The 10,029-nt window shown below is 34.1% G+C and overlaps 1 protein-coding gene across 1 annotated transcript in view; it reads right to left on the reverse strand.

Annotated features, from left to right (window-relative positions):
* The window catches only part of Cpsf160 (cleavage and polyadenylation specificity factor subunit 1), a 190,410-nt gene that overhangs the window by 118,646 nt on the left and 61,735 nt on the right, over window positions 1-10,029 (reverse strand). The window contains exons 10-15 of the mRNA XM_068372732.1: window positions 7,437-7,679; window positions 6,835-7,041; window positions 4,279-4,397; window positions 1,718-1,831; window positions 1,149-1,276; window positions 264-376 (exon numbers count right to left, since the gene is read on the reverse strand). Of these exons, the coding sequence (XP_068228833.1) occupies window positions 264-376; window positions 1,149-1,276; window positions 1,718-1,831; window positions 4,279-4,397; window positions 6,835-7,041; window positions 7,437-7,679 (924 nt within the window). The remainder of the gene's footprint in view (window positions 1-263; window positions 377-1,148; window positions 1,277-1,717; window positions 1,832-4,278; window positions 4,398-6,834; window positions 7,042-7,436; window positions 7,680-10,029) is intronic.

Below are 10,029 nucleotides of genomic sequence, written 5' to 3' on the forward strand. Positions count from 1 at the left end.
ATTGAAAGCACCAGCTCTTAATTGCAAAGATGGCTAATAGCTTTATAGGATACTTTTTAAAAATCTTGAAGGGAACAAATGCATGAATCAGTGACAAAATAAACATGGTTAACAGATCAATCAAGGTCAATATAAATTGAGTTTACTTTGGCAATAGTTAAAGTTGAAGCAAAAATATAGTAATTGGGAGCTAAAACCTTTAATAAGACCAATGAGGCTGGAAGATAGGAATCATACCATAATCAATTAAAAGTTACAATTACCTCATGGATGATAGAGTAGTTCTCGAGAACTGGAGTTGGCGGAGGAGGAAGAGTTGACGGGGGCAGAGGTGGTGGTGGAATAACTTGGCTGCTGTCTATCAAAACTCTGTGTCCTGTAAAATATTTAAACTTTACAACATTACATTGATCAAGAAACACTATACTGACATTTAGGTTTAAGTCTTGACTCAATGAGATGGATGGTAAGCCAGAATTTGTTTCTATCCATGCACTACACACATTATTAACACCCAAATTGCACTAAAGAATGAACACCAGTGTTCTATTAAAATATTGTATATAAATGGTCTAAATACGTAGTAATTTTTTTTTCTTTTGCAAACAATTAAGTATAAGTTGGGCTAGTTTGGCTTTATAAAATGGCATGAACCATAAGTTAATAGAAAATAACAATATCAACTTTGTAATGTTGGGAATAGTAAAAATAATAATCAATAACAAAAATCTTTTAAATAATATTGGGGTTAAATACAGTAATCTTCAAATAAAAGGGATGAGTTACTAACTAATCCAACAATTCTATTACACATATGGTTTTCCTTTGATTTCCATCAATAATGACAATAATAACTGCACAATAAAAATAAATAAAATTTATCATAGACAAGATTTTATGGTAAATGCCTTCACTTTGTTTATTGGCTGTGTATCCTTTTACCACTGAAAATCAGAAAGAAATGAAAAAATTAAGTTTAGTAAATTTAAAAAAATAGAAATTCCTAGCTACAAGATGTGTAAATCATCATGATAGACTGAAGGTATTGGCATTAGATGCTTCTCAATAACACCAAGTATAATTTCTCTACCCAGACACAGATCACAATGAACAACCAAAGATGAATTTCCATTTTAAATGTAACTCACCCATCCAGAAATTCTTCACAGCATAAGAAAGTCTAAAATCAGGTAACGTGTATATCTCCAAGTTTCCATCCTCCCGAATTCCAACCAACCAGAAAGATGCTCGAACATCCTTCTGCCATTTTCTCCACCTACGAGGTAATACAGTACTTGTAATAACAAATTAAAGGTATACAAGATTGATAAATAAAGCTCCAAGTACTACTATATAACTGCAAGGATGTTTACTCCATAGAAGGGTGTTGGCTATAGTATCTGAAGACATTACTCAACAGTTCTTTTAGTGATCTGTACTTACAAAATTGCAAAAATTGGACACGGGTGAAATTAAGAAATTTGTATTCATGACTACAAGTAAAATATCTTTTTCCTTTCACCAAGATTTTTATTTTTAAATATTAAATATATAATTCATTAACCTTAAATTCTTATTGTGAAGTATTGAAATATTTTGTTCTTTCAACTTATCATTTAAAGAAGGCACTAAATACCATGAGGATTTATTCGATCAAACAAATGTATATTCTAAAGGTGGACTTCACAATTCAAAACCTAAAAGAAAAAAAAAATACCATTCATTTTGGTGTTTTTCTTGGGTACCCAGTGGATTGGTGAAGGTTTTAGGAGGATCAAACACAGAGCCTTCTGCATTACCATATAACATTTCATCTTCATCATCCAGCTCTCTGAAATAAGAAATGCTATCTTTAGTTACCATATAACAGAAAAACTGCTGATCCCAAGGAAAATATAAGTAATTGAGAAATGATCCTGACACAATGAAATTGTAATGTCCATATTTTATCATTCATGCATAAATGGTTCCTTAAAATCTTATGCCAACAGTAAATCTACTAAGCAATACAAATACTAATTCATAAAAATAGAGTAGAGTAAAACAAAGTTGAAAAAATGAAAATAGACAATGACAAAGTTTATACTAACAACACATGAAAAATAATGAATATCTGTTAAGATGAGAATGAAATAAACATAAGATATCCTGAATAAAGAGAATATATCCCTCTACGGAGAAGTTAATGGAACCAACAACCAAATATTGTTATCATGTCTTGATATATTCACTGCAGTTCTATATTTTACATTTGGAGTACAATTAAATTTCTTGGCGAGTACAGTCAGCCATCTGTCACCGCAGATTTCAACATCACAGTTACACTATTCCAAGGTACTGGGATTCTAAATTTTCAAATAAAGTTTTAATTCTTTGTGGAACCTCGCAGCCTGACATTTTCAAACCAAGCCGCATTTATTTGTACCTGGTCTTTGCACTGTTTTCCTCCCTGCACAACGCCACTTTTCTGACTGACTATTCCATTCTCCCAGTGTCCTTCATCACGAAAGCATCTCCCACAAGTGTTTGTCAAGAAACTAGTGTTGTTATATAAGAACTTGTTACGTACTGTGTACGTAGGAGTAAGTATACATGCACACCTCATGTGTCAATACGAGCGCTACTACTACACCTTAAGAATTGCATCATGCATCACAAGATTTTGCTGCGTAGAACTAAGTAAATGGTGATTGGTGTTATATATGAACTGTACAGTCTTTTGCCTTATTTTTACTGTGTACTACAATACGTTTACTGAAAAATAGCTGCTAACAGTGAATTTATAGTACAGTACTGCATACAAAATACCGTACTGTGCGTAGATACGGGTTACATATTATATGAAGAGCTGGTAGAGTTTTGAGGGAACCTCGCAAAGTGTGCAATCAATTACGAGTGATGTGCCATCCCACCTTAACTAATTAAGCTGTACTATAGTACAGTTATGTTGTTAATTATACATAAGGTGGCGTCCTGACAATTTACGCCATATGACTTGTTTTCCCTTGTACTAAAGCTGTGTTTCATATATTGTAATGTACAATTACTTAGGTAACAACATGAAAACAATGTACTACTGAACAATAAAAGTTATTTAGGGTGTTAGTCAAATGCGCATATGCTGCGGACATTTGTTTCAGGGTTATGAGTTGACTCACCCTAGGGCAGAAATATTAAACAGTTTTTTGCTCTTTGCAGGGGTCTCTGTCACCTAGCCCCCTGCTATGACAGAGAGCTGACTGTATTTACAAGTGGAAAAAAACTCTTTAAAGAGTTCATATCGCCTATTATCTGTGGAATTCTGCAACCAAGGGAGGACTTGCATGTAATGACGGCAGATAAGGAGGTTTTACTGTAGGTAGCTAATCATAAGCTAGCCTTTGCAAATTGATATTTCATATGAATGCTAAATCAAAGATGTAAAGAATTCAAGATTATATCAAATTCAAAATTAATGTAAAAATTCATATTACCTTTCTTAATTGTAGCTAATGCAGTAATGTTCTGAAAAGTAATTGATTGCAGTAAGCAATGGAATTACAGCAAATCATCACTTGATCCCATTAACATTAACAAAGCACTTCAGTAGGCTGACTCTGAGATAAGGCTCCACTGTCCACCACTTAATGGAGGGTGAGAGAACTTATGATTAACAGATTGTGTTGGCCAGATAGTATAAGAGTAATAGAACTTATGCTTCAGTCACTATACTGTAGTTGGATTTAATCTATGGAATTTGGTCCACATGGCATGCCAATGAAGGCATGGAACCCATTCAGCGCTAGAAGTCGCTATGTTCAGGTTGCTGGGCAAAGAAGTCAGTGAGCTGTAAATTTTTTCAATCTAATAATTAGGTTTAGTGGAGAGGAAATATATAAGCTCAATACAAGTGTATATATATATATTACAGAATAGTATTTGCTTAGAAGACAACTGAGGAAGATTATTTTGCGATAGTATACATGATTGTAGGTAGTGTTAAAGGATATTGGATACACAGTTACCACAATCAATAAACTATTTGGTTTAATAGAATATGTTCCTCCTGGGGAACGACATCATAACTTTCCCTACTTTCATTAAAGAAATGGGCAGTGTACAGTACTGAAGGCTTAAAACTACTATTGAAACCTATAAACTTTCTTAATGTCTTTATTTTCATCTTAATGTAGCAATACCAGGAGAAACCTACTACTATGAACAGATTTGGCTAAAAGAAATATTGATAAAAAAAAAAAAATTGATAAGAATCACATCCTCAATATTCATCACACTTACTTTTTTATATCTGCATCAGATCTGTAAATTTTACGATCCTTGTTGCTATCCTCAGGATAATCATAAGTGAATAACCCTGAAACATCGCAGTAGGCACATATAGTCTGCAGGGGAGATTTCTGGAAAAAGAAATTTAAAAATATACCTTCATCTTTTCTTATTAGAAACACACAACAGCCCAATAAGACAATGTGCATAAGCTAAAACCATCAGTACACAAGATCATGCACATATTAATTCTACAAACACCCCAGTTCATATTGCTCCTTCTCTAGAAGCTTGGTTTATCAAGATTTACCAGTAAAATTCTTTAAAATTTCCCATCTTTCCTTTCAAGACACATGCCTCTAGTAAAGTAATTACACACCAGCAGTCAATATTAGGACAGTAACCTGATGTACATAAGTCACGCCATGAATGTGGATGTCATGAGATTCAGGTAAAGACTTGGATGATTCTATTTTCCACAGACTTCTTACCATTATGGCTAAGATACAAGATGATGATAGAAAGGCCTCTTTTGTTCTTGTTGGTGACTATAACACTAAACATATGGAGTAGTTTAAATTCTGTTTCTCCTACTGATCACCTTTGGATTTTGCCTCAGAATCAGGCTGTGAGCAAATTATAAAGTAAAGCTACTCACAGGTCTGGTAACTCCTTGGACCTAGTATACACATAAGGTTACTTATCCAGTTGGGACATCTGATCATGCCTTGATTTCGTTAGTAATTCAGACTGAGTAACCTGCCCCTGATGTCTCATACTCATGTAAGGTATATATAAAATCTCATGCTGACTGGAATGGAATTTTGAGTGATATTTTACATTTTAATTGGTTGCAACTGTATAAAAGTATTGAGCCTGTTGTTCTCTTGAATGAGAATCTGGTCAACATAATTGCTTGGTGTATACCTTCTTGTGATCTAAAATACTGAGTGAAATACATACCTGGTGTATGTCTTTCACTCAGTATTTTAGATCACAGGATGATTGTATATGTGCTTATCATTATTGGAAGGGTAACAGATTAGATTTAGCTTGGAATAACTATACTCAGAACTGTTGCTCAGAGTTTATTTTTCAACTGAAAAGGAATACAATTTAACCATAAAAGAAACACTTTCTGGCACAACCCTGGAACATTAAATCGGCACTCTTTGGTGTAAACTTATCAGTTCCTCTTTTACTTGAACCAGATGTCTCTGTCACTCACTGTCCAAAGAAAAAGGCACCCTTCTGGCTGATGTGTTTGACAGTAAGCAGAATATTGAAAAAATTGACTTCCCTAATTACTGTTTTCCAAAGCCTAAACTAACTAGGTAAGTTTTTCAGTCCTGTGAAATTAAAACAATCTTGATGGACCTTAATGCTTATGAAGGTGTAGACCCAATTGGTATTTTTCCTTTGAATTTTGTAAAGACTGCTAAATTCTTAGCTCTTAAGTTGTTTGTTATTTTTCTGCAAGGTAAAAAGAAGAGGTTAATTTTGCAATTGTTGAAGAATTCGTAATGTCACTCCATTAGCTAATATGTTTCTGGCAAGTCTAGTCCTGCTCTTTACCAGACAATTTTCATAACTATCATATTTAAAGTTTTTTAACATCTGAATAGATATGCTGAAAGTAATCATCTGTTCCAAAGTTGGCAATTTATCTTTTGCGAAGTCCTTGGAGCAAGTGAGGCTTTTCTTACAATCTACAATGCTGTACAAAAATCCCGTGGTCAGGAAGTTCGTATGGTTGGCCTTGATTTTAGTGCTGCATTTGACTGATATTTATGAGGTCCTTGTTTTTAAACTAAAACAGTTGGGAGTGGATGGGTCTTTTCTTAGCACTGTTATTGAATTTTGAAGTAACAGACTACACATTATTGTTGATGGGAACCACAGTGAGAAAAGAACTAATAAGATTACATTTCATAGCTAGCTGGTGAACACACCTCAACTAAAAAAATACATTACTATAAAAGACCAAACTACATAGAAAACTAAAATCTTAGCACTAGTACAAAAGCACTAAATGAAGAGCAAATATTTTACTAAAGTCTTCCATCAAACTCTGAAAAAGCAACAAAACTAACTTCAACCAGCTAAGCTTACACAACCTAACCTCAGGTGGGGAATTAAACTGTTAATACTATTAAAAGAAAATAAAAATAAAATGGAGCATGAAAACCGAAGGAATGCTGAAAAGTATAGAAAGATGATTAAATAAAGATATGGTACTCCTTTGAATAAAATCAACCAGTCTGGGTATCTCTGTGATTTGAGAATAGATCACTAGACACACAAGAAAAAAAGCAGTTAGCCATTAGGTAACAGGAAATTCCTGAGATTATTGAGTTCTTATGAGTGCTGATCTTGCTTTAAAAGACTGGTTTGTCGGGAATTTTAGTTTTACACTTCACATTGGGTATGTTATAATGGGACTATAATGAAATAAACCTATTCATACATGATTACAATAAACAAATCACATCATCAAGAAAATGAAGGATTTCAACCATTGTATATATTACAGTAATACACAATAAAGTAAAGTGAATTGATACTTACATTGGTATCTACTGGTTTCGTTGTGTACAGCTTTGGAGGAGCATAACGGCTGGTAATAAACGTGAAGATCATTAAAGTTCCATCTTCAGCCAATACTGCTAAATAGGGATCAGCTAATGTGGCATACACTAGTGGCCAACCAACATCTACAGGAACATGCTGAATCTGAACTGTACCTTCAAGAAGACGCACACCTCCACTTGTTACCTAAAATATCAACAAGCATTACAGTACAATCCAATATAACCATTTGTCTCCTAACTTACCAGAAAAAAGGAAGATATAATCATAGTAAATATATTTTGCCACAACTAAAGAACAAATTTTACTTGTTTTAATGTTTGCACACTAAGTGCCCTAAAAAACTATAGCTAAGAATCAATTCATGAAGATGGAAACTGAATACATTTGGGATGCAATGAGTAAGAGGGCATCCACAGGGGCCAAAATACCCACCCGAGGGAATGACTTAATTTTGTTTTACAGAATTAATTAGCTCTATACGAAGACAGGGATATGTTTAATAGTATCGTAATTAGTCTTTTTATGATTTTATTCTTACAAATCAAATGATAGTTTGAAATATTGACAAGCTTACTGACCTGAACGATGTACCTATTGTTGCCTATGTTTCCAGCAAACACTGTCTTAGATGTAGTGTTGAAGCCAGATTCTTCTAGTTCATTGATCTCCTCTTCAGTCCGCAATATGAGAGAAGAGTCAGACCGAGAAAGGATAAGAAAAGAATGGTCCTGTAGATTCGCATCCCGTCTTCGGCGTTCATCTGTTTTTCCAACCAGAGTCCACATGTCTTCTACTTCGGGAAGATCAAATGTTGTTAAAACCTGTAGGTAGTAAAATGAGTGAATACATATAAGCACAGGCATGACATATACTAAAATATACATATCATTACGTGGAGTACCCATACCAAATTGGATTTATAATTTGAGCTATATAGCCCAATGCTTGGGCCTGTGAAGCCATTCAGCATCCGAGGGTAACTGGGGGGAAAACCCTGCAATTACACTGAAGTAAAAGTGAAGGGTTTGGACAGCAAACTAGAAGAAATGATGCTGGAACAGAGTTAAAGTAGATGGATATAAAGCAAGTCCAGTTAGGGACCAGAGGAACACTGCAAAAACCCTTATGTAATACCTAAAATGCACAAAGTGAGGTACCCTGCCGTACCATGTGGATATCAATAATTATCAAATCTTTAGTCTAGCAACTGTTTTTGCTTTTGAATAATATTCACGCTAGAGTGCTTGTGCCATTGACTTTTGCACTAAGAAAAAAATTCCTATGAACCTTCTTGGGAATTTATATATCATCTTTCCAGAAGCTGGTTAATGTCAAAGTCTAGCCTAAATCTAAAAAATTCAATTTTTTTTGCTTGTAATAGCCCTTCTCCTCTAGTGTAGTATTGAGATTACATGACAGAGTAAGGGAATACTACAGAGTGGGGATGTCGTTCCTTTGTCTTTCAGTTCTGTAGTAGTCATGTAAAGTTCATAGCTCTAGCCATGCTCACATTGTGATTTTTTGTTTTAGTAAGTTTTATAGAAAAGTTTTATTAATTATCATAAATATATAGGTGATGTCTTCTTCTGGCTTATCTACTGTATTTATTCTTCTGAGGGTTGTTCGAGAGATTTATTGCTGGGTGATAATAGACCTCATTCTCTTTGTGTCATTTGCCAAGGATAAAAGTGTGATTTGAATAATTGTTATGAGGAATGTAGTTCTCTCTCAATTGCTCTTACCATGAATGATCTTCAATTACTGTAGTTGCTGCCCACATGAAAGTCAGGTCGTAAAAGAAAATTGTTTTTTAACTCACTGGAAATGCCAGAGAAGACTAGGCTAACTGAATACCATGTTAGTAATTTTAGTAATGACACACAGAACATGAATTTAACAAGCGTAAGGGGGTTGATAATAGCGAGCTACTTAATTCCTTCGCTACGATGACGTTATACATCAAAAACATGCCTGGTGATACAGACGATGACGTTTGGATATGTTATCATTATTATTATTATCATTACAAGCTAAGCTACTAATATAAAACATAGAATCTGAAATTACTTATATAACTTGTATATCCTAATATAGAGTACAGCACATGGTTGTATATCACACACAGTTCACACTCGGGAAATTTCACTAAAGACTCTCCTCCTCTCCCTTATATTAGCCCCTCCTCCTTTCTTCAGTCAGCCAACAAAATCATCGTGTCATCAATACTTGGTAAGGTAGCTGTTGCTGCAAAAACTAACCTTAAACCAGATGTGTAAAGGCGTTCATTTCTTTGCTATGATCATAGTTGAACGTAAACAAAACAACGGATTCCGATTTTGATAGTGTGTTTTCTGGCATGGTTAAGAAAAGCATGATATAAAATCGCCTTTAATTTGTTAATTTGGATTTTCAATGATACAACAAAAGCTAGTCTATACAGTGATGGTTTTGCTATTCACCAGTTGTCTTATATAACAGATATGAGTTAAACTTATCAAAATTATTACTATGGGGAAGTATATGGTATTTGCACCCATCCTGGTTGTAATTTTAACCTTTTTCAAGTTATTAGAACTTTAAAACATGTTAAATGTTTTATATATTTATTTATAAGAAAAATTTAATATTAGAAAAAATACAGTATAGTACACAGAAAGAAATGAAAATGGGTGGTAAAGATGTTTGAATAGGAAAGTTTCTGTTTGTCATGGCCCTAATGGAATTATTCCTGTAATGTGTTTCGAAATATACGACTTTCCATTTGTGCGGGGCCATTTATCGACCAAATTTTTGCATAATTCGGGACCCTACTATATGAGCATGTTTCAAAATATTTATATATACTGTATATACATACATGAATATATATAAAAACTCACACAAATAAGTAAAAAGAATAAAATAAACAGAATTAACTGTTTAACAATCAAGGAAAATCTTTGCAGGAGAAAGGCAGCATGTCCGTCCTTTATCGAGCCACAAAGTAAAGTGGTTACTCAGCCGAGAGGTGTAAGTGAGTCAGTCTACTCCACCCCCACCCACTAATTAGCGGATGGGGTAGTTATCCCTCACTAAAAATTATCAGGGCTCTTCTTTCAGCTAGCGTAAGCTGAAAGTAATACCCCTATAATAGCAGAGGGTTTGTATTTGCACCAGAACGAAAGCAGAAAG

This window comes from Palaemon carinicauda, chromosome 4 (genome assembly GCF_036898095.1).
Source record: "Palaemon carinicauda isolate YSFRI2023 chromosome 4, ASM3689809v2, whole genome shotgun sequence".
Taxonomy (NCBI): domain Eukaryota; kingdom Metazoa; phylum Arthropoda; class Malacostraca; order Decapoda; family Palaemonidae; genus Palaemon; species Palaemon carinicauda.